Source organism: Euleptes europaea, chromosome 2 (assembly GCF_029931775.1).
Source record: "Euleptes europaea isolate rEulEur1 chromosome 2, rEulEur1.hap1, whole genome shotgun sequence".
NCBI lineage: Eukaryota > Metazoa > Chordata > Lepidosauria > Squamata > Sphaerodactylidae > Euleptes > Euleptes europaea.
The window spans coordinates 137,364,771-137,389,880 of record NC_079313.1 but is presented as its reverse complement, the minus strand read 5'-3'; the positions used below and the strand labels follow the sequence as shown (position 1 = coordinate 137,389,880).

Here is a 25,110-nt window from a genome sequence, read left to right as displayed (position 1 = left end):
CAATAAAAGTTATTCTTGTAGACAGGTGTTTACAGCCTGCATTTTTAATGTGCATTTGTCTATACAACTTGTTCTCTGCCAGCAGCTCGCTTATGGTTTTCAGAAGTCACCCGGGGGGAAAACAGACCTGGTCAATGCAGTCAGTAGACAAAATAGCATATCTAAGTGCACAGAATCTTGACGTAATAAATGCAAGATATCATTTATTGTGTAGTCTTGTACATTTATAAATAGCCACGGAGACTGATTCTCAAGACAGATAAGGAGCCTTCACGGGTGACTAATTCAGCCGTTCCTCCGTAGTTCAAAGGTGATGGCATGGATGAGCCAAGCCTGGGTTGTCCGCGAATCTTAAAACGACAGGGTCCAAGATGTTGGTGGCCCTCAAGCTTAGCCCCCCCCCCCCCCCGCTTCTCACCACTACCACCCATTTCTCAGGCAGTGGACTTGCAAGGCTGAACAAGAAAAGGGCATGTTATAACACGGGCATGTGTGTGTAAACAGCCGTCAAGTGACAGCCTGAAAATGTACGGGGAAGAGTTCAAACTTAGGTGTTATGCGGATGATGTGGTTTTAACATTGGGAAATCCTAAAAATTCCACGGAGCATTTTATGGAACAAATAGAACATTTTGGACAACTTTCTGGATATAGAATAAACAAAACAAAGACTAAGATAATACTAGAGAATATGGACCAGTCAGAAAAAGAGGAAATACAGACCCAAACAGGATTTAAGATAACAGAAGATCATGTCAGATATTTAGGGATTAACGTTACCAGAAAGAACCAGACGTTATTCAAAGATAACTATCAAAAAGTTTGGTTGATAATTGAGAAAGATTTTAGGTGGTCTAAACTGAAGCTGTCTTGGTTGGGCAATATAGCTGTGATCAAAACGAACGTACTACCATGACCTGGTTTTCTTATTCCAAATGTTACCTATCTATATAGAAGAAAAGATGAAAACAGATAAAACAGATAAAAGGAAGTAGTTCTGCACACAATGCATAGCTAAACTGTGGAACTCCCTGCCCCAGGATGTGGTGATGGCTGCCAACTTGAAAGGCTTTAAGAGAGGAGTGGACGTGTTCATGGAGGAGAGAGCTATCCTTGGCTACTAGTAAAAATGGATACTAGTCATGATGCATACCTACTCTCTCCAGGATCAGATGAGCATGTATGTTATATGAGGTGCTGTGGAACACAGGCAGGCCAATGCTGCTGCAGTCATCTTGTTTGGGGGCTTCCTGGAGGTACCTGGTTGGCCGCTGTGTGAACAGACTGCTGGACTTGATAGGCCTTGGTCTGATCCAGCAGCGTCTTTCTTATGTTCTTATGAGGGCAGGGTTTGGGGAGAGGAGGGACTTCAATGCCGTAGAGTCCAATTGCCAAAGCAGCCATTTTCTGCAGGGGAGCTGATCTCTATCGGCTGGAGATCAGTTGTAATAACAGGAGATCTCCAGCTAGTACCTGGAGGTTGGCAACCCTACTTACAGCAACCCAGTTGGGTTTTCAAGGCAAGAGACATGCAGAGGTGATTTGCCATTGCCTGCCGCTTCATAGTGCCACTGGACTGCCTCAGTGGTCTCCCCTCTAAGTACTAACCAGAGCTGACCCTGTTTAGCTTCTGAGAACTGACGAGATCAGGCTAGCCTGGGCCATCCAGGTCAGGGCAACACAGGCATAGCCTTGCAAAATAAAACCAAAATCCAGTGACACCTTAATGACAAACCACGTGCATTTAAATAGGAGCTTTTGCCACAGCCTGCTTTGTCACATAGATATGTCAGATCAATAGACACATTTATTTCCAGGACTTTTTTTGTGTGGCAGTATCCACTGGTGCAGAGTCCCAGCATAGGGTAGCAAACCTCCAGGTACTAGCTGGAGATCTCCTGCTATTACAACTGATCTCCAGCCGATAGAGATCAGTTCCCCTGGAGAAAATGGCCGCTTTGGCCACTGGACTCTATGGCATTGAATTCCCTCCCCTTCCCAAACCCAGTCTTCCTCAGGCTCCGCCGCAAAAACCTCCTGCCGGTGCCAAAGAGGGACCTGGCAACCCTATCCCAGCACCTTTTGGGGAGCCCTCCCAAGTCCCATGGGAGAATTGGTGGAAATCGGTGCAGTCTTACATATGTTTGGTCACATCATGAGACGACAAGAGTCACTGGAAAAGACAGTCATGCTAGGAAAAGTGGAAGGCAGCAGGAAAAGAGGAAGACCCAACAAGGGATAGATTGACTCAATAAAGGAAGCCACAGCCCTCAATTTGCAAGATCTGAGCAAGGCTGTCAAAGATAGGACAATTTGGAGGACTTTCATTCATAGGGTCGCCATGAGTCGGAAGCGACTTGACGGCACTTAACACACACACACTTACATATGAGTCCAGCACCTTTTCTTTTTACAAAATAAGTACTGTCTATTTCTATAGATTGATTATTCTGTCTATATATAAATAGAATAAATCTGACGGCTACAGACAGTTTCCTACATATGTCTGACAAATGAGAGCTTTGACTCTCGAAAGCTCATACCCTGAAAATCCTGTTGGTCTCTAAGGCTCTCCTGGACTCATATCTATCAGATAGCTAGACACATATCTATTTGTACTGTGTCGTATTTACTTGACAAGTTGTCTCGTGGCAGAGCAAGTCTTTCAGTAAAGAAGCGGGCTGTGACTCACGAAAGCTCCTATTGAAGTAAATGATGCTCATCTTTCAGGCTCTGCCGGATTTTGCTTTTATTTTGCAAATGACAACAAACCAATAATAATCTGTTCTGCCCTCCACAGTTGCCAAAAGGAGATGACTCTGGTTTATAGACAAGCAGGACAAAGGTTTGGATCCTGGGCCTGGAGTTTGGTCAAATTAGAGAGGGCATCTTCCCCCCTGTCTTCCTCATGAGCCCTGTCCAGAGAAAGTAGAAAGATGAAAGAGGGATCAAGTTTAGGGTTGCCGACAAATTCCTGTATATTTGAGGGGGTGGAGCATTGGAAGGGCAAGGTTGGGGAGAAGAGGGTGTTGAGAACCCCCAGTCCAAGGGATTCTTGGGATGGTCAGCCAAAAAAAACAAAATTACAATAATCTGAGCTATGAGTCCTCACACCTCAGTCTTAGTAGCTGCCACCAGACCCTTTCTCTACCCAAACAGCCAGAAGCCAAGGGGCAAGCTTCCAACCTTTCTGGGATTAAAGTCCAGAAAGTCACTCCTGCAAGGTAGACCACTTGCAGCACACGTTTCGCAAAACAATTAACCTGGAAGGCCTCCTAGGTACTGGAATTAGATTGAAGCCATTTGAAGACAAAACCCCACAAGATATAACTAAAGCGATTTATTAAAATTGTGCAAGAACATTTCTAAACAGAACAGTGAGCAATGAGGATTAAAATAGCAAAGGCTAAAGCAACAGGACTAACTACACAGCGATAGCATTAGTTCAGATTACCAGATGTTACCCTTCCTCCAGCATTCAAAGTCCACTCTTCTCACGAGTCCACAGGGTTAGACAGTATATCTGACCCATAAAACAGGCACAAAATCACAAGATCCAAAATTGAATCAAGGAGCCACAGGTAAGGCACCAAGAACAAAACCAGATGGGGAATGCTAAACTTTATGGTCATGGGCCTGACTTGGCCTGAGGTCATTGACCAACCAGAACTGTGGTTGGTGATGTCAATTAACTACCTAGTCCTATTACTAACCAGGTGACCCAGAGGGGTCAGATTAAAATAAAGTGGTGGGGATTATCTGCAGGCTTAGCTCTCCCATTTCTCACTGGTGAAAAGGCTCACAATTTCATCCTGCTAATAAGTGGAATGTGGCTCCACTTTTCTCTGCCTTGGAGAAAAGAAGGGAGTCAAGAGAGAAACTGCCTCCTCCCAGCACCTGGAGTCTTATTTCAGGTCATTTATGCATGGGTACTTTCACTCACGTTTACCCCCTCTCCCCCGTCTGTCTTAGTTGTTCCTTGGAGTTCTGCATGAGTTTTCCCTCCATTAGAGATGACCTCGCTGCCAGCCCTCACAAATCCTGGACCTTCCCGTCCCTCTGTTAACCTGAATCTTCCCTCTTCCCTGAGCTCAGCCTGCTTGAAATCCCCATGCGTAAGGCAAAGCGTGGGACACAGAAGCTTGGTTTCTCTCGCAGCAGACAGATAGCCAATTACAAAGCAGCATGTCAAGAAGTGGGGATTCAAATGCTTTCTTGGAGTTCTTTCTTTTCTTTCTTTTTTAAATTTATTGGTTTTTTAAATGATGGGGAACAGAAATTCAAAAGGGATACTGGGAAGAAAAAAAAATAAACCCTAAACATAGGCAAGTTAAAACAACCACCTGAAGCCTTATTGTTGGAATCCCTGCTATACTTACTACTTGGATATATTCTAAAAAGGTAAAGGTCCCCTGTGCAAGCACCAGGTCATTCCTGACCCATGGGGTGACGTCACATCCCGACGTTTCCAAGGCAGACTTTGTTTGCGGGGTGGTTTGCCAGTGCCTTCCCCAGTCATCTTCCCTTTACCCCCAGCAAGCTGGGTACTCATTTCACCGACCTCGGAAGGATGAAAGGCTGAGTCAACCTTGAGCCGGCTACCTGGAACCAACTTCTGTCGGGATCGAACTCAGGTCGTGAGCAGAGCTTTTGACTGCAGTACTGCAGCTTAACACTCTGCGCCACGGGGCTCCTCTGGATATATTCTATCATTATTAAAAATTATTACTGAACAGAAATATAAGTTCTACTCTTTTATACCAGTTACTACATTGGTTTGGACTTTAAGTACAATATCATATTATGTGATTTTTAAACAGTTCTGCCTTTCTGCATCTATATTTGTATCTAACCATGACAAAAAGCTTCTGTTGTATATATCTCACACATTATTTCGATTCGGTTACATATCTTTCCATAATTCATACTTTATCTCTTAGTAAGGTCTCATTTTCATGTTATAGTGTTCATATGATAATGTTGTATTTCCTTATTTCACCTCTCTATATTATTAACATCATAGTTCTCAATGTTAGTATTCTCATATTGATTATCTTAAACAAGTTATCAGTCTATGCTATCACTTAACTATAGATATAGGAGAAAGTACTCTTAACTCTAATCTTATCTATTAGATCACAAAACACATTGTTCTAAATCTAAATAATTATATAAAATTTTATCAATTGACATAAGTATAAAAATAACTCCATCTGTCTTGAAATTCTTCTGCAGGTCTTTGATTTATGAAATTTGTCAGTTGAGCCATCAACGCGTATCCCGCTAAGTTGTCTTTCCAATCTTCTACTGTCGGGATCTCTTGTTCTTTCCATCTCAATGCCAGGCAATTTCTAGCCACAGTGGTGGCATTTTTAAAATGTTCTATCGCCTGTCTTGGTATTTGAATCGGAATAGCGCTTAATAACATATTGTAATGGTTGTAATAGAAATTTAGCTTTTAGCATCGTTTGTATTTCCAGATTTATATCACTCCAAAATTTGGATACTCTGTCGCATGACCAGCATGCATGGTAAAACGTCCCATCGGGTTTCAAGCATTTCCAACATAAGCCTTTGGTTTCTGCTCCCATTTTTTGTATGTCTTTGGGAGTGACATACCACCTATAGAACATTTTATACCAATTCTCTTTTATTATTTGCGATTAAGTAAATTTTAACCCATCGCCCCAGAGATTTTCCCATAATTCCATTGGGATTTGTTCGTTGAAATTCTGCATCCATTTTATCATACAGGTTTTGACCTGTTCAGTTTCTGTATCATATTTCAGCAAGAGTTTATATATTCTTCCCAAGGGATGATCTTTATGTTTTCATATAATTAACTCAAAGTCGGAACTTGGCCTATTTATTGTCTTCCAGTCTTAAGTCTTGATACAAGTTGGCTATATGGTAACCAATTTATGTTTTCCCCTTCATCTTTAATCATTTGCCATGATTTGATTTGACCTTCCTTGGTAATCATATCTTTATAAATAAGAAACTCAAACTTCTGTCTCTCCTGTGGGTCAAAAAAGGTTTCAGTTGGAGAAGTATATAACATCGGTGTTGGGCTCAATCTTTCTCTGTATGTTAAACATATTTTCAATAAGCTCTCTCTTATTGTATTAGTATAGTTTTTTAGTCCACAAATAACCATGCAAACCTTGTTGGATATCATCTTTTTCTAGTATCTACTTTCTGGATTTGTTATCCATTCAGTGATCCATTCAAGTCCAGCTTCTCAGAGTTCTTTCTGAGCAGAAGGCTTTTAAAAATTAGGCTTGGTACTTCGACTGTTCAGTTGCAATACTGATACGGAGCAGTAAATTAATTTGAATGTGACTAATAGTATTGGTAGATTAGGATAGACTACACACGCGGCTTATTAGAATTAGGAATTAGCAATGTGTAATTTGATTAACCTTAATGTATGATAAATGGTGATAAAATATAAGAAAATAGCTATTGAGAAGTTACACTATTGTCTGGTTAAGAATTATTTTCTCTGATTTAAAGAATGCAATATTTTTATAATGCAGTTTTTTAATGATGACAGGTTGTTGCTCAGCTGTTTTTAAGGCGGTAAATATACGGTTTGCTTTGGAGAGCATGACACACTGTATGTATGGGACTGTATGTTGAGTATGCTCCTTGAAATGCTGCTTTGTAATTGGCTATAGTGAGAGAAAAGCCCCCCCCCCCCAAAACCAATTGCCACATCAAAAAGCATTTTAAGAACAAGAACAAAAAACTGAGCTATTTTAAATGAATGGAGGGGAAGGGACCCAAGCCTCATTTTTTGTTTGATTTTCACATAGCTCAGTTTTTTTGTTCTTGTTCTTAAAATGCTTTTTGATGTGGCAATTGGGTTTCGGGGGGGGGCTTTTCTCTCACTACAGCCAATTACAAAGCAGCATTTCAAGGGGTGGGGATTCAAATATTTCCTGATTTGAGCTTGGAGAGAGCTGCTGCATAGACTCCCAATAGGAAAGTGTAGGTCCAACAAGCAACGAACCTCAGGTAAAACTCCCATGCAACCACAGTTGCAAAAGGTCGCAGCTTGCTGACTCTCGAGTAACAGCAGTTATTTTCCAATTTATTTTCTGTCTTGGGCCTAAAGCCTGAACCAATGTGTAAGAGAATGAGAAACTGCACTAAGGGACTCAGTTTGTTGACAGAGGAACCTCAGCGGGGTATAACACCACAGTGTCCATCCTCTAAAGCGGCCATTCGCTCCAGGGGAACTGATCTCTGTGGTCTGGAGATCAGTTGTAATTCTGGGGATCTCCAGACCCTAATTAGAGGCTGGCAAACCTAGCTACATTCTTCTTCAGGCAGGTCCCCAAGTCCACAGGTGAGTTACAGAGCATTCGGATCCCATTCGGACACGTGGTCTGGTTGTCCTCTGGGTCGCCGCTAGGGTTGCCAGATCCCTCTTCACCACAGGCAGGAGGTTTTGGGGGTGGAGCCTGAGGAGGTCGGGATTTGGGGAGCGGAGGGACTTCGATGCCACTTGTGCAGGGTCGATTTTGATGCTCGCTCAAAGCTCCTTTTTAAAATCCGACCTTTAAAATTCACGGTCCCTATGCAAGAGGAGAAAGTCAAACAAATTCCACCACCTCCCACTCGCCTGCTCCTTCGTTCCTTCATTTGCATAGCCATTAGCAATCGTCGTTTGCAAAGCTAAGCCACAGCTGTGATTCTTCATGCTTCCTTCCGTGAATGCTTCGAGGCGGGGGTGGAGCAATTGTTGGAAGTGAAGGGCTTTGCACTGTCTCTTAACCTCAGACTCCAGAGGGGGACAAGACTAGTGGAGAGATAGAGGGGACAAGACACTGGGGTATCCTTTCTCTACTGCTCTGACCTATTTCTTTGATATGTAGATTGCTACTCTTAGGGAAACTTCCTTCCTTCCTGTTTCTTCCCCACCTCCTCACACACAGTGGCACTCTTCTCCATCTTGCCACCATGAGGGAAGGACGCATGTCCTGGATCTCCCTCCATCCTAGTTAGAATAGATAGGCAACTATACTTTACTCTATCCTATCCAGAAATGGATTTCCTACAATAAATGAAGTATATTAGTTAGATAGACAAAAGACTCCAAGTAATTTTGTTCCTGGCACACACAGAGGTTTGGATGGGCTTCTCTGCGCACAACAGCCTTTGTGCTCTCTGCTAATTTAACAGGGATTTGGACATAACAAAGCCCTCACAATCCAACAGCAAATACAAAAGGTCATGTAAAAGGGGCTCTTAAGCAGTGACGTCTGGAATGACGGTTCAGCGTGAATAATTAAAAAATATATGCGGGGAGCTGCAGCCTGGAACGCGCTGCTAATGACCAAGCATAAACGGCCACAGAGTCCAATTGCCAAAGTGGCCGTTTTCTTCAGGTGAACTGATCTCTATCAGGTAGAGATCAGTTGTAATAGCAGATCTCCAGCTACTACTTGGAGGTTGGCAACCCTAGTTGCCACTGCTGTTGTCGATCGACTCCAGCTTGCCCACAAGTTCTGTGAGCAGTTTCTGGAGGGTGGAAGCTCGCCTCTGGCTCACCTCCAGCACTCCGTGATGATCGACGAGCTCTTGGGTATCATAATCCTTGGTCACTTTGTTAGTGATCAGCGACATACCAAAGACCCGTAATCCACAGTGCCTGGCCACGACGACCTCAGCAGCAGTGCTCATTCCTGCAAGGAAACGAGAAGCAAACCTCACAGCACAGTGACGATGATGATGAAGAAGAGTTGGTTTTTATATGCCAACCTTCTCTGCCACTTAAAGGAGACTCAAACCGGCTTACAATCACCTTCCCTTCCCTTCCCCGCAACAGACACCCTGTGAGATAGGTGAGGCTGAGAGATTGTGACTAGCCCAAGGTCACCCAGCTGGCTTCATGTGTAGGAGTGAGGAAACCAACCCAGTTCGCCAGATTAACCTCTGCCGCTCCTGTGGAGGAGTGGGGAATCAAACCCGGTTCTCCAGATCAGACTCCACCGCTCCAAACCACCGCTCTTAACCAGTACTTCAGTAGAGTTACTATGAGTAAAGTGCAAGATCCATTTAGCTAAGGGTAGGGTTGCCAGGTCCCCCTTCACCACCAGCGGGAGGTTTTTGTGGCAGAGCCTGAGGAGGGTGGGGTTCAGGGAGGGGCTTCAATGCCATAGAGTCCAATTGCCAAAGCGGCCATTTTTCTCCAGGTGAACTGATCTCTATCAGCTGGAGATCAGTTGTAACAGCAGGTGATCTCCAGCTACTACCTGGAGGTTGCTAAGAAGAACCAGTACTAAGCCACTATATACTCAGTAGAATTCAATGAACAACAATTTGTGTATTTCAACAATTATACGACAATACAAACATTGTAACAGTAATGTGAATGTGCAAACAAAACTTTTTTCAACAACATAAGCAAAGACTACACAAAACAACAACACAAAACAACAGCAGTCCACAAGGGAGGACGGAGAAGTCCACTAGCAAGGGGCTTGTGAGCCTCAAACAATGAACAGTCTCAATTGGACCACAAATTGCAAATCCACGTATCAAACTTTTGAAACATGCAAGATCGTGGCACAAAGTGCCCAGCGAATCTCAGAGCAGAGCCCGGGAACGCCTTCCGGATGTATCGCGTTTTCACCAATATACATTGGCTTCTTCAGCCAGCATTAAATCTCTTTGGCAGTCACAGTGGAACCTACAAAATTCATGTAGCTAAAAATAGCTCAGTCTTTAATATTTGAGGCTTACAAGCCCCTTGCTAGTGGACTTCTCTTTCCTCCCTTGTGGACTGCTGTTGTTTTGTGTGGTCTTTGCTTATGTGGTTGAAAAAACTTTTGTTCGCACATTCACATTACTGTTACAATGTTTGTATTGTCGATAATTGTTCAAATACACAAATTGTTGTTAATTGAATTCTATTGAGTATATATTGGCTTAGTACTGGTTCTTCTTAGCAACTAACTTAGCAGTACTGGTGATATTTCATAACTACCTGGAGGTTGGCAACACTAGCCCCACCTAGGGTTGCCAACTTCAGGTTGGGAAATACCAGGAGATTTTGGGGGTGGAGTCTGAGGAGGGCGGGGTTTGCGGTGGGGAGGGACTTCAATGCCATAGAGTCCAATTGCAAAAGCATCCATTTTCTCCAGGTGAACTGATCCCTATCGGCTGGAGATCAGTTGTAATAGCAGATCTCCAGCTACTACCTGGAGGCTGGCAACCCTAGTGATGGGGGGTCCTACAGTAACAGAGCTTAAGGTTGAGGGAAGCTTTCTGTTTGTGGAGAGGAAGGAAAAGCATGGAAGTGTTGGAAATTAAGTTATCTGGTTTGGCATCTATGAGTCAGTGAGCCAAGGAGATCCTGACAGTGGGAGGGGAGGGGCTAAATTCCATTTTGCCTCTTCATAACAAGGCTATAGAGAAGCAATTCACACGAACACATGAAGGTGCCTTCTACTGAATCAGACCCTTGGTCCATCAAAGTCAGTATTGTCTAAGACCGGCAGCAGCTCTCCAGACTCTCAGGCAGAGGTCTTTCACATCACCTGCTTGCCTAGTTCCTTTAACTGGCGATGCTGGGGATCAAACCTGGGACCTTCTGCATGCCAAGCAGATGCTCTACCGCTGAGCCACAGCCCCACCCCATTTCAGCAGGAGCAGCTGGAGAGGTTGGGGGTTGGGTGGTGGCGAAGGGATGCCAGCTTGTGCCACGTCTTACCCACAGCATCTACTCCCAACGAGTGCAGCAACCGGGCCTCTGCGATGGATTCAAAGTTGGGACCTGAAACCATGCAGTAGACGCCCTCTTTGACAAAGGAGGTGTATCCAAGCTGCCGGGCTGTCTCCATTGCAAGTGCGCGGATCTTCCTGTCGTAGGCGTCGGAAAGAGCAGGGAAACGTGGTCCAAACCTGGCAGAGGATGAAGATGCTGTGAGTGGCCAGGAAAACTGGAACGGTAGCTTGGAGCCAGGCTGAACCCAAGGAATAATAGGGGCCCAGGTAGCGTTGCCAGGTCCCTCTTTGCCACCGGCGGGAGGTTTTTGGAGCAGAGCCTGAGAAGGGCTGGGTTTGGGGAGGGACTTCAATGCCATAGAGTCCAATTGCCCAAGTGGCCATTTTCTCCAGGTGAACTGATCTCTATCAGCTGGAGATCAGTAGTAATAGCTAGGGTTGCCAACCTCCAGGTACTAGTTGGAGATCTCCTGCTATTACAACTGATCTCAGGCCGATAGAGATCAGTTCCCCTGGAGAAAATGGCCGCTTTGGCAATTGGACTCTATGGCATTGAAGTCCCTCCCCAAAGCCCACCCTCCTCAGGCTCCACCCCAAAAACCTCCTGCCAGTGGCGAAGAGGGACCTGCCAACCCTACTAGTAAGTAAGGTTGCCAACATCCAGGTAGGGCCAGGAGATCCCTGGGATTTACAACCAAACTGCAAATTACAGAGATCAGTTCCCCTGGAGAAAAACGGCAGACTTCGAGGGTGGACGCTCTGGCATCATATCCCTGATGAGCTCCTTCACCTTCCTCAGACTCCTCCTCCAAATCTCCAGAAATTTCCCGACCCAGAGCTGGCAACCCTATGGCCCCTCTGGCCAGGTCAATGCGGACCCCTGGAATGAGCGCTCAGAAAGAGAGTTGGCAAGAAGGGAAAGCTGAGAGTCTAGGCCCCAGACAAGTTCTGGTCAGGCCTCTGCCATGAGGCACATACCTGTCTTCATTGGGCCCCATCAGTGGGTTTTCCCCAACCAGGCCCAGCAAGTTGATGTGGTCCCGGATAACCATGAGGTCTCCGACATTGTACGAATCCCCCAAGGCTCCAGCCGCATTGGTCACCACCAGCGTCTCTACACCCAAGAGTTTAAACACCCGGATCGGGAAGGTGACCTGCGAGAGAGAGCAGAGAGCACGTTGCCATCAGCAGGGCTGAGATATCCTTTCTCTCTCCCCAGGGCTGGCATCAACATACCCTGAGGTGGGGCAGCTGCCAGGCCCAGGGTTCCTGGAGGGGCTAGGGTTGCCAACCTCCAGGTACTAGCTGGAGATCTCCTGCTGTTACATCTGGAGGGTGAGAGATTCGAAAGTGATAAAAGGAAGTATTTCTTCACGCAACGCATAGTTAAATTGTGGAAATCCCTGCTCCAGGATGTGGTGATGGATCCAACTTGGAAGGCTTGAAGAGGGGAGTGGACATGTTCATGGAGGAGAGGGGTATTCATGGCTGCTAGTCAAAATGGATTCCAGTCATACCTATTCTTTCCAGGATCAGAGGAGAGGCCTATTATATGAGGTGCTGTGCAACACAGGCAGGATGGTGCTGCTGCATTTGTCTTGTTTGGGGGCTTCCTAGAGGTCCTGGTTGGCCACTGTGTGAACAGACTACTGGACTTGATGGGCCTGGGCCTGATCCAGCAGGGCTTTTCTTATGTTCTTAACCGATTTCTAGCTGATAGAGATCAGTTCCCCTGGAGAAAATGGCTGCTTTGGCAATTGGACTCTAAGGCATTGAAGTCCCTCCCCCCCCCAAACCCCGCCCTCCTCAGGCTCTGCCCCCAAATCACCAGGTATTTCCCAATCTGGAGCTGGCAACCCTAGGTGGAGCTGGGTTGCCAACCTCCAGGTAGTAGCTGGAGATCTCCTGCTATTACAACTGATCCTGGAGAGCCACTGCCGGTCTGAGTAGACTATACTGACTTGGATGGACCAAGGGTCTGATTCCGTATACGGCAGCTTCGTGTGACATATGCCTTGCCTCTGGCAGGTCTGTGTGAGGCAGCCTACCTCACGGCACACCTGGCAGCCTACCTTCCAAAGAGGATACCCCTCATACATGTGGAAGCGCCCCTTCATGCAAACGCATGGCTGGCCTTGCAGCTCCCCGAAGATGAGACGTCCTTCATGGCCGGGCACTGAGGAGAGAGGGAGGCACAATGTTCATTCCCATTAAAGAGTCTCAAAGTGGCTTACAATCGCCTTCCTTTCCCCTCCCCACAACAGACACCTTGTGAGGTAGGTGTGTGTGTGTTACGTGCCATCAAGTCGCCTCCGACTCATGGCAACCCTATGAATCAAAGTCCTACAAAATGTCCTATCTTTGACAGCCTTGCTCAGGTCTTGCAAATCGAGGGCTGTGGCTTCCTTTATTGAGTAAATCCATCTCTTGTTTGGTCTCCCTCTTTTCCTGCTGCCCTCAACTTTTCCTAGCATGACTGTCTTTTCCAATGACTCTTGTCTTCTCACAATACTGTGTCCAAAGTACGACAGCCTCAGTTTAGTCATTTTAGCTTCTAGGGTCAGTTCAGGCTTGATTTGATCTAGAACCCACTAATTTGTGGGGGGGTTTTGGCTGAGAAAGGTGAGGCTGAGATAATTCAGAGAGAACTGTGACTGGCCCAAGGTCACCCAGCTGGCTCATGTGGATGAGCGGGGAAACCAACTCAGTTCTCCAGATTAGAGACCACCGCTCAGTTGGTGGAGTGGGGAATTGAACCCGGTTCTCCAGATTACAGTCCACTGCTCCTAACCACTACACCACGCTGGCTCCCCCTCCTCCCTTTGGCTCCCAATGCTCCATTGTGCAGCAGCAGAAGTGGTGGGACCTCGGGCAGGAGGTCTCCCACCAAAGCCGGAGACCAGGTCAGCCTCGCAGCTACAACTCTTCCACCCATTGCCTATATTAACGTGACTTCCATATGGGAAATTCAAACATGTTCCATCACAGTAACCAGAAAAAAACTCAAATGAAAAATGCCCACATGAAAATTGCTCACAGAAAAAAACCCACTGTCATAAATTTTCATGTGTTTTTTTTTTCATAGAACCTTCCATCACACATGTCAATTTTTTGGCATCAGCTATAAAGAGGCATTTCTGTTGCCCCAGAAGGTCGGACCACAACCAATGTGTGGAAATTAAAACAAAAGAGTTTCCATCTAGACATTAGGAAGAATTTTCTAACAGTTAGTGCAGTTCCTCAGTGGAACAGGCTTCCTCGGGAGGTGGTGAGCTCTCCTTCCCTGGAGGTTTTTAAGCAGAGGCTAGATGGCCATCTGCCAGCAATGCTGATTCTATGACCTTAGGCAGACCATGAGAGGGGAGGGCACCTTAGCCATCTTCTGGGTGTGGAGTAAGGGTCCCTGGGGATGTGGAGAGGGAGGTAGTTGTGAGTTTCCTGCATAGTGCAGGGGGTTGAACTAGATGACCCTGGTGGTCCCTTCCAACTCTATGATTCTATGTTTCTATGAAATCAAATGTAATGACTAGCTGATTTAGATTTTGCATTTGTACGATGGCCAAAGGAAATGCAAAATGAAGTCTTTAATACGGGGTGTAAAATATCTCAAGTGATACTGACAGCCAGCCTAGCCTCATTGTGACAGATTGCTAACTTTTTTCCTTCTTCACAGCCAGTCGGTTCTAGCCTGGGAGTAGGGGTGTCACATGAACACATGAAGCTGCCTTTTACTGAATCAGACCCTCGGTACATCAAAGTCCGTATCGTCTACTCAGACCGGCAGCAGCTCTCTAGGGTCTCAGGCAGGAGTCTTTCACATCACCTACTTGCCTAGTCCCTTTAACTGGAGATACCGGGGATTGAACCTGCGACCTTCTGCCTGCCAAGCAGATGCTCTACCACTGAGCCAGTGCCCGTCTCCATGGCTGTCCAGAATCTCAGGCAGAGGTCTTTCACATCACCTACTTGCCTAATCCCTTTAACTGGAGATGCCAGGGATTGAACCTGGGACCTTCTGCATTGTCAACTCCAGGTTGGGAAATTCCTGGAGATTGGGAGCAGAGCCTGGAGAGAATGGATTTTGGGGAGGGGGGGAGCTCAGTAGGGATGGATGTACCATCAAGTCCACTCTCCAAATGGGCTGTTTCTCCCAGGGAAACTATCTCCATCATCTGGGGAAATCTCTAGGCCCTGCCTGGAGGCTGACAATCCAAGCTGGAAGTGACTGGAAGACTGAGTCAAAGTAGAAGGAACTGGGACTGTGGGAAGGGCAGAGCAATACCTGTGCTGCGTGGAAAGTTGGGGATGTCGGTGTATTGGAAAGACTCCTGGTTCTTCAAGCTGTCAGCAAGGAGACCTAGTCCGGAGCCGCAGATGATGGCAATCCTGGGCCGTTGCTTAGTGTGACTCAGCAGCCAGTCCACTGTCTCTCTGTAGCGCTCAAAACTGTAAGGAAAGAATCCAGCATCAAGAAAGCATTTGAGCCTGGGGTTGTTTATGTGTGGGTACCTTCACTCACCTTCACCCCTAGTCTGTCTCAGTTGTTCCTTGGAGTTCTGCATGAGTTTTCCATCCATTAGAGATAACCTTGCTGCTACCCTTCACAAATCCCAGGGTTTCCCGTTCCTCTATTAACCCGATTCTTCAATCTCCCCTGAGCTCAGCCTGGGTGAAATCCCCGACCATAAGGCAAAGTGCAGGACACGGGAGCTTGGGTAGTGACAATTATCTCACAGGAAAAAATACAGCCAATTACAAAGCAGCGTGTCAAGGGGTGGGGATTCAAATGCTTCCTGCTTCCTCTAAGTTCTCTCTGAGCAGAAGAAAAGATTTAAAAAACGAGGCCTGGGTTTGTGTCCCCCCCACTCGTTTCTTTTTGAGAGCTCCATTTTTTAAAATACTTTTTTTCACAGCACTTGGGTTTTGACATGGGGGGGGGACTTTTTGTAGAATCACAGAGTTAGAAGGGACCACTAGGGTCATCTAGTCCAACCCCCTACACAATGCAGGAAATTCACAACTACCCCCCAACACCCCCAGTGACCCCTACTCCATGCCCAGAAGATGGCCAAGATGCCCTCCCTCTCATGATCTGCCTAAGGTCATAGAATCAGCATTGCTGACAGATGGCCATCTAGCCTCTGCTTAAAAACCTCCAGGGAAGGAGTGCTTACCATCTCCCGCGGAAGCCTGTTCCATTGAGGAACCACTCTGACTGTTAGAAAATTCTTCCTAATGTCTTCCTAATGTTTTCTCTCACAGTAAGCAGTACAGCCAATTTCAAAGCAGCATTTAAAGGGGCGGGGACTCAAATGCTTCCTGATTTGAGCTTGGAGACTGCTGGTGCATAGATTCCCAACAGGAAAGTGTGGGTCCAGCGAGAACGGACCTCAGGTAAAACTCCCATGCATAAACGACTTGGGTTGAGGAGAAACCCCGGAAGAACCTCTTCTCAGTGGTGTGGCTCATGTCTACAAGCACACACAGCCAACCTCTGGGCATGGAGTAGGGGTCACTGGGGGTTTGGGGGGGAAGGTAGTTGTGAATGTCCTGCATTGTGCAGGGAGTTGAACTAGATGACCCTGGTGGTCCCATCCAGCTCTATGATTCTATGATTTCTGCCCCAGGTCTTCCCAATGCAGCATGTATGTTTCCCTGCTTATATGGACACCCAGGCCTGAAAGACCCAGGCGCTAAATAAATAAATTCAGACCCTCATACTGGACTAAGGTTTCATTAGGCTTAAACGTGCACAGCGAAAAGGCCTGACTGAAGAGAAGTTTGGAGGTGTCCAGCGTTCACAGCTTTGGTAGAGAATTATGGATAACAAGAGGAACATCTGGAGTTTCGCCAGCACTGTGGCTGTTGGATTATATAAGATAGTAAGTTGTACGCATGCGTGAATAATAATGGGTAGATGTGCCGATTAGTAAGATGCTTTCGAAATATGTATAACGGAAGGAGGAAATGAAACGCTATATATTGCTTGTGATTGGGAGTGACGGGGTGCTTCTCTCTTCAACAGCCCCTTGGGCTGAGGGGGGGCACCTTATTTGTGTGCACAGAAACAAACCTTTCTTCCTTTCACCCCCTACACCAGCGTGGTGCAGTGGTTAAGAGCAGTGGTTTGGAGCTGTGGACTCGGATCTGGAGAACCGGGTTTGACTCCCCACTCCTCCACACGAGCAGCGGAGGCTAATCTGCTGAACTGGATTCGTTTCCCCTCTCCTCCACATGACGCCAGCTGGGTGACCTTGGGCTAGTCACCGCTCTCTCAGCCCCACCTACCTCACAGGGTGTCTGTTGTGGGGAGAGGAAAGGAAGGTGATTGTAAGCCAGTTTGATTCTTCCTTAAGTGGTAGAGAAAGTTGGCATATAAAAAACCCACTCTTCTTCTTCTCCTACTCCTTCCTCTTCCTCTTCTTGGTGTGTGGTTATTGGCTCAACAGCACCAGGGTCAAGCCGTACTGGTTTGAGGGGGGGAGCTTCGCCCGTTTTGCAGAGGGTGTATGCCTATGCGGGAGTGTGTGCTATGCTCTGCTTTTGTTTTTTGCCCCTAGCCTGGGGTTGAGTGCGACGATGTGGCTTGCGTGAGTCTCTCTCCGGCGCCGCTCGGCACCTGCGCCTCCTCCTCCTTGGTTTTTTCCCCGTTTGGGGCCGAGCCGTACTGGTTTGAGGGGGGGGGGTCCACCCTTCCTGCCTGGGTGTGTGTGTGCCCGCTTGCATCTCTCTCTCCCTGGTTTGAGGGGGGGGCTTCAGTTGTGTGTCCTCAGGTTTTCCCTCATTCATAAGATCGGTTAGGCGGCGTCTGGGCTAGGGCCCTCGCATTGAAACCCTGGCTGTAGGGCCGGTCAGTTTCTCAAAAACTAAGCTCAGCTAGGTCTTTAAAAGGGCAAGGGATCTTGACTTTTAAGTAGATTACAACTAGGTAAAATGGTTGTTGGGTAGCCCCTAGCCTGTCTTGTGGACGGCTGCTGCCGGTAGATGTAGTCAAAGGTGAGGGAACCATGGTTGGAGTGCGGAATTAGATAGGGTTTAACTTATCCCAGGCTCCCAGCCATTACTTCCCCCTTTTAAAAAGGTTTGGAAATCCATCTCCAGGGTTAAACCCAGACAGGTCTGTAGACTAGGTTCCCCAGGTACCAAACCAAACACATCAGCAGGTGTTTAAGTTAGGTTAGGTTAGGGGCGGGCCTATTGTTAACAGTTCTCTTGAGGGAGGGTACGTAAAAAGTTCTCAGCTCAGGGACCGATCCTACTCCAGGACCGCTAGCTAGTCAGTTAAACTTCCCCACAGTACAGGTAGCCAGAGTTTGGCCCAGGGGAACAATGAGTGGCAGGGGTGCAGGTAAGAGGTGGCCCGGGGAATGCCGAATAGGTAACCCCACCTTGGAAAGTCAAAGAATAGAAGCATACAAAAGAGAAAGAGAGGAGGGGTGCACAACTTTTCTCACAATTGGAGGGGTCGCTTGCGTAAGGGGGGGCTTCCCTCCACCATGACAAAAGGAGCAGGGCAGAAAATACTCTGGGGCCATTTTTGCATGGTCTGATGCTCGCTCAAAACTGGTTTTCAAATTACCACCTCCCGAGGAAGCCTGTTCTGCTGAGGAACTGCTCCAACTGTTAGAAAATTCTTCCTAATGTCTAGACGGAAACTCTTTTGATTTAATTTCCACCCGTTGGTTCTGGTCCAACCTTCTGGGGCAACAGAAAACAACTCGGCGCCCTCCTCTATATGACAGAGTACTTGAAGATGGTTATCATATCCCCTCTCAGTCTTCTCCTCTGCAGGCTAAACATACGCAGCTGCTTCAACCTTTCCTCATAGGACTTGGTCTCCAGAACCAATGCCTGTGAAATAACCCCAAACACCATAAAAGCGCTTGCATGGCTGGACTGTAAGCACCTTCCCCAAGTACATTTTCTTATATTTTAATTGCTGTTGGGGAGTGAGCATTCGTAAACAGCCTCAGGAGTCAGGCTTTTGGCTGGAAAGCAGAGCAAAAAGTACAGCAAGATGAACACAGGCTCTTAAACCCCAAGTTTAGAAAGGCAGAGTGCAGTTTTAGTAGCACGCCACACGCACACACAGAGCAATGTGCCAGGGCGGGGGTCCTTACCTGAAGCTTTCCACTGCCTGCATCCTGGATTCTAGACTAGGAGGAGTGGTGGGAAGTCTGGACAGGTTTTTGGACACGAGGGATCACTCCAAGCCTCTGCTCCACTCCCTGCCTTCTTCCTTTCTATATAAAGAGGACTCTGTTTCCGAGAGGCGTATCACAGGCTGTTGAGCTGGCAAAGTTTGGCAGAGAGGCGGGCGAGCTAGCAAAGTCTGGCAGAGACGCAGGAAAGGGAAAGGCCGTCTTCCTCCCGCCTCCCCTTCCCTCCAGCCCAGCCTCTCTCCTCTTAAAAAGCCCCTGGGCCACAACCAAGAGGTCCCATGGGAAGTTATTAATAGATGTTATTACGCAACTAAGATATGCAATAAGATTCAAGAGCTGACTGCTACTTCTGAACAGAGGCTTGGAGTGATCCCTCGTGTCCAAAAACCTGTCCAGACTTCCCACCATTCCTCCTAGTCTAGAATCCAGGATGCAGGCAAGTGTGCATAGTCTTCTGGGTATGACAACCCATAATAACAGCAGTATATGGCTTACTAAATACTAACGCTATGTGTCAATGCAAAACAGTTATATTATCCACACTAAATACAAGAAATACAAAAACACTTTTCACCTATGACATGCAAGTCACAAAATGAATACTTGTATATGGTCCATATAGATCATTCACATTAGTTCACTCAGTTTATTGCTATATGTATATTTCCGAACATGAGTTCAGTATAATCCTGTCCACAGGTATGGCACTTTGTCTTGAACCCGTGTCTATGGTTCCAAAGACCCGTGTGCGTCCTTCCTGCGGTAGTAGGCAGGCTAAATTTACAGAAACTGCAATGTCCACATTTATGATGTCCCCTTATGGAAGGGTATACTGGGGTTTGTAGCATGTCCGAATGTATAAGGGAATTCCTGATTGCTTTAGCATTTCTTAATCGAAAAATAGAAAGCTTTCAGAGAGACATAAGAACCCTTGGGGGTCTGCTGGTCAATGGACGAGGTGTCTGTACCCTTATAAATGCTGATTGCAATATGCATGAAATAACAGAAGAACAACAACTGATGAAGCAAGTTTATTGCGAAAGGTGCACTGACCTGGAAGTGTCGTTTTGTTTTCATTGAAACTGGACTATTGCATTTGGACAGGAAATTCTTCATGGAATTGTGCCTTGAGGGTGAAGTAACCCGGCGTCAGCCTCCTAAAAAGAAAAAGGAGTGATTATCTTCTACTTACCTTGGTTGTCTGAACATTGAAGACGTGGTTGATTTGTATTGTTTGTACTGAGGTTTATTTTTCTTTATTTTCGAATGCAATTATCAGTAAATGAATGTTAGATATTGAGCTTGGGTGCTGCTGTTATCTTTAACTAGTACCTGGAGGTTGGCAACCCTACGGTGGTTGGAAGCAGGCCAGCTGAAAAGGGTGGTGGTACAATAATGTCTCTTCCAGGGTAAACCAAGAAGCGACCAGGATGCTAACATGTCCCTCAAAAAAAACCTCTATGGAAATCATAGAGTTTTTAGAGGAATGTCCTAGAGCATCCCCATCACTTCTGGGGTACCAGGAAGTGATGTGGACTAGCACATTCCTACAAAACTCTATGGTTTACAAAGAGGGTTTTTAAAACAGGGATGTGCTAGAGCATCTGCACCTTTACTTGATTTACTCCATACATATGAGTTCAAATCTAACATGTGAACTTGCAAAAAACTTTAACATGTGAACTTGCAAAAAACTTGCAAATAGTCGTGATGCCTGAGGAAGAATAATTCGAAACAGGAGATTACCGAATCCATGTCTGGGAAAAGAACCGCAGAAAGGACGCACACGGGTCTTTGGAACCATAGACACGGGTTCAAGACAAAGTGCCATACCTGTGGACAGGATTATACTGAACTCATGTTTTGAAATATACCGTACATATAGCAATAAACTGAGTGAACCAATGTGAATGATCTATACCTAGGACATATACAAGTATTCATTTTGTGACTTGCATGTCATAGGTGAAAAGTGTTTTTGAATTTTTTGTATTTAGTGTGGATAATATAACTGTTTTGCATTGACACATAGCGTTAGTATTTAGTAAGCCATATACTGCTGTTATTATGGGTTGTCATACCCAGAAGACTATGCATGACCTAAAGCGTTCAGAAGTAGCAGTCAACGCTTGAATCTTATTGCATATCTTAGTTGCGTAATAACATCCTTGTATGGGAAAAAAACAACAACATCTGAATATAGTTTTCCTGTTAACAGTAATCGTACTGTCCAGAGGTCAACTTGAGATTTCTGCCTTTGGCCAACCAGAATTGTGCCTCTGGGGAAATACGAATATTTCTGGTTTAGCTCTGAGGTTCGGTAACAATGGAATGTTGCCTATAAAAAACAAAGCTGCCTACTACCGAGAAGAAGAAGCAGAAGAAGAAGAGTTGGTTTTTATATGCCGACTTTCTCTACCACTTAAGGGAGACTCAAACCGGCTTACAATCACTGTCCCTTCCCCTCCCCACAACAGACACCGTGTGAGGTAGGTGGGGCTGAGAGAGCTCTAAGAGAGCTGTGACTTGCCCAAGGTCACTCAGCTGGCTTCATGTGGAGGAGTGGGGAATCAAACCCAGTTCTCCAGATCAGACTCTACGGCTCCAAACCACCGCTCTTAACCACTACACCATGCTGGCTCTCCAGCATGGTGTAGTGGTTAAGAGCTGAGGGAGACATCTCCTCTCTCCCATTTGCAAATGTATTTCTTTCTCTTTTTCTTTCTGTCTGCTGCTGTTGGCTGATATTGAACTTACATACCTTAATTCCAAGGTATCTCTGAGTCTATTTCTTAAATTCCAGCTCATTAAACCTGGAGTTCCCCCATAGTTTTTGGCGGCGAGATTGGGACTAAGTAAAACACACCTGGATGGCTCTGGTGAAGGGGGGAAGAGAAGGAGAAAATTGGTAAGATTTTCTTGTAATGTATAAGGTGTCTCCCCCCCACCCCCACCAGCAGCTTGAATTCTTTCTGCTTTGGGTTATGCCTTCCCTTCTTGGAAAAAAAATTAAGAAGGGGCTCAGAGCATTTGGAATTTAGAGTCTGGTACTGATACTTATTGTGTCTGGTTCTGTTAACCTGGTGGACAGATCTTGGTAATTCAGTCCTATTCTGTTGGTCGTATGGACTGACTCTCTAACAGGTTAACTCTTGTTTTAACTAGTCAAAAAGGGCAAGAGTCCAGTAGCACCTTAAAGACTAACAAAAATATTTTCTGGTAGGGTATGAGCTTTCGTGAGCCACAGCTCACTTCTTCAGATACAGCTAGAATGTGAATCCCTTGGTCTTTAAGTAGAGGAACAGTATGTAAATGTGAATAGCAGGCTTGATTGGATTAGGTGTGATATGCAAAAGAGTCTGTGATTTCCAGGGGAGAGATGGGTGTGGAGAAATCAGCATTGGTAATGGGCCATGAATGCAAGGTCTTTATTCAGCCCAGGTAAATTTTTGACTACTACAAACAGACTAACACGGCTACCCACTTTGAATTATCTTGTTTTAACTGTTAGTCGTATTCTGTTGGTCATATAGGATGATTCTGGTTTCAGACTAACTAAGGTAATCTGGTGAACTCTGGAGGGAGTTTCACCAAAGGAGTAAGCCTTCTGGAAAGGATCGTAACTTGGGAACTTTTGCTTCTAAAAGCTTTTGGGAAAACAATGGCATAAGGCTAGCCTCTGGGAATTGTGCACAAACATTTTTTGGGAGGGGCTGTGGCTCAGTGGCAGAGCATCTGCTTGGCATGCAGAGGGTCCCAGGTTCGATCCCTGGCATCTCCAGTTAAAGGGACTGGGCAAGTAGGAGGGGCCTCTACCTGAAGGACCTCTACCTGAGACCCTTGAGAGCCGCTGCCGATCTGAGTGGGCAATACTGACTTTGATGGACCAAGGGTCTGATTCAGTATAGGGCAGCTTCATATGTTCGTGGATAAGTTCTGATAAATTGGTACAGGAATTTAACTTTTGAAAAGTGATGAGAGTACTCTGGGTTTTGTGTGTCGAAATTTAAGGATTATTGCTATTTTGAGAAGTTCTGAGTTTGTTCTATGTTGTCTGTATTGTATGGTTTTGTTTATTGTTCTGTGTACTGTCTGTTACTAGTCCAGACTCTGATCCAGAAAAAAAAATGGATCAGGTAAATTCTAAATACAGCATAACCGGCGTTCCTTTACGTTCCCTTTTAGGTTACATGATTAAATCTTACAGTATTGGGGGGCATAAGGTTCTGCCCGCTGGAATGTCTATTGAAAGACTTGTGCAGCTTTACAGTGGAAAGAAAAAAAAAGGAACAAGAATATTTGCAAAGAAACAAATTTTAGTTGGCCGGTATGTAGTATGTTTGAGAAAAAGAAGCTGAGAAATTTAAGAAACGGCCTAGAGGAAAACATTCTAACCAGCTGGTTTATTAGAAGCAGAAGCAGCAGAAGAAGAAGCGTTGGTTTTTACATGCCGACTTTCTCTACCACTTAAGGATGAATCAAACCAGCTTAAAATCTCCTTCCCCTCCCCACAACAGACACCCTGTGAGGTAGACGTGGCTGAGAGAACTGTGTCTAGCCCAAGGTCACCCAGTTGGCTTCACGCGTCGGAGTGGGGAAACCAACCCGGTTCACCAGATTAGCCTCTGCCACTCATGGGGAGGAGTGGGGAATCAAACCCGGTTCTCCCGATCAGAGTCCACTGCTCCAAACCACCGCTCTTAACCACTACACCACGCTGAAGTTATGGAATAAAGCAGCAAGCCAAAGAGAGAGAGATGCTGTGATCTTTAGCTTGAAGTATAAAAATGTGCAGCTTCAGGAACTCCCTCCTTCCCTGCCCCATATGACTCAGCGTGTGTGGTTAAAGATTTGCAGGAACGCCTGAAAGATGTTTTGGATTTAATTTTACCAAGATGGGTTTTTTTTCTTTTTTTTGAAACAACAACAGCTGGAGTTACTCCTCCTCCACCTCTACCTAATATTCAGCCAATTTCGGTTCCCCAATTTCAACAGGCTTGGCAGAGGGCTGCTGAGGCTGACTCCCTCCCAAACACCCCCCGCCCCAGTCAACGGCCGAATTTTAACCAGTTAAAAGATGATGTAGCTGTGCTAGTCCCTGCCGTTACTCCCTCCTTGGGCAAACAGGTCCAAAAATAGGGACTGAAACAGGATGAGAAGGAGTCGTTTTTAAAAAAAATGTTACGAGTGGTTCCTTAAACGTTTCTGGGCCAGCTCTGAGCCAGCTTCGGCCGAGGAGGGTGGGTTATAAATCACAAAATAAAATAAATAAATAAATAAAACAATTCTCCACCCCAGATCCTGATAAATTTCCTTCAATAGTAATTAGGGTTGCTAACCTCCAGGTAGAAGCTGGAGATCTCCTGCTATTACACCTGATCTCCAGCCAATAAGAGTTCCGTTCGCCTGGAGAAAATGACCGCTTTGGCCATTGGACTCTATGGCATTGAAGTCCCTCCCCTCCCCAAACCCTGCCCTCCTCAGGCTCCGCCCCTAAAACCTCCCGCCGGTGGTGAAGACAGACCTGGCAACCCTAATAGTAATTGATAACTTGCTGTCTGGACTGTGACCTCAGATAGCAAGCCAAAATCAAAGGCACAGTTATTGGATGGGCTAAAGCCCCCCCCCCCCAAAAAAAAACAGTCTAAGGGCTGCAAATTAATTTTGGCAGAATTTTTTTTTAAAGGAAGTAAAAGTTAGAAAAGGGACCTTCAAAGGAAGCTGCTAGCTTTGCAAATAGGAGAAACAGGAAATGAAAATTGTCCCCAGCAGTTCTTAGTGTGTGAGTGTGTGCTTTCTTTTTTTGCTCTCTGACTAGGGTTGCCAGGTCTCTCTTCAGCACTGCTGTTGGTCATTTTCGCTGTGGAGCATGCTCCGTTTGTTCTCTTTGTCTTCCAGTAAAGGATGTGAGCGCAATAAATTCCAGCTTCAAATTTGAATTGCGCCAATTCTCAAATGGTGCATCTTATTTTGTTGTGTGTTGTATTCTTTGCCCGTGCAAACTTTTTTATATTGGAAGGAAGCACGATTTGCAATGTGAGAACAAGAATCTTGGAACATAGATCACAGATTAAAGGTAAAGGTCCCCTGTGCAAGCACCGGGTCATTCCTGACCCATGGGGTGATGTCACATCCCGACATTTCCAAGGCAGACTTAGTTTTGGGGGTGGTTTGCCAGTGCCTTCCCCAAGATCACGGATTAGGGCAGGAAT

The 25,110-nt window shown here is 45.9% G+C and overlaps 1 protein-coding gene across 1 annotated transcript; it reads right to left on the bottom strand.

Moving 5' to 3' along the window:
• Positions 1-8,468: 8,468 nt before the first annotated feature.
• LOC130473403 (purine nucleoside phosphorylase-like) lies at positions 8,469-18,879 on the bottom strand. Its single transcript, XM_056844923.1, has 6 exons — positions 18,857-18,879; positions 15,019-15,182; positions 12,809-12,912; positions 11,715-11,890; positions 10,723-10,913; positions 8,469-8,692 (listed from the first exon to the last, which is right to left on the bottom strand). The coding sequence occupies exons 1-6, from the start codon at positions 18,877-18,879 to the stop codon at positions 8,469-8,471; spliced, it is 882 nt and encodes a 293-aa protein (XP_056700901.1).
• Between the last annotated feature and the right edge of the window lie 6,231 nt (positions 18,880-25,110).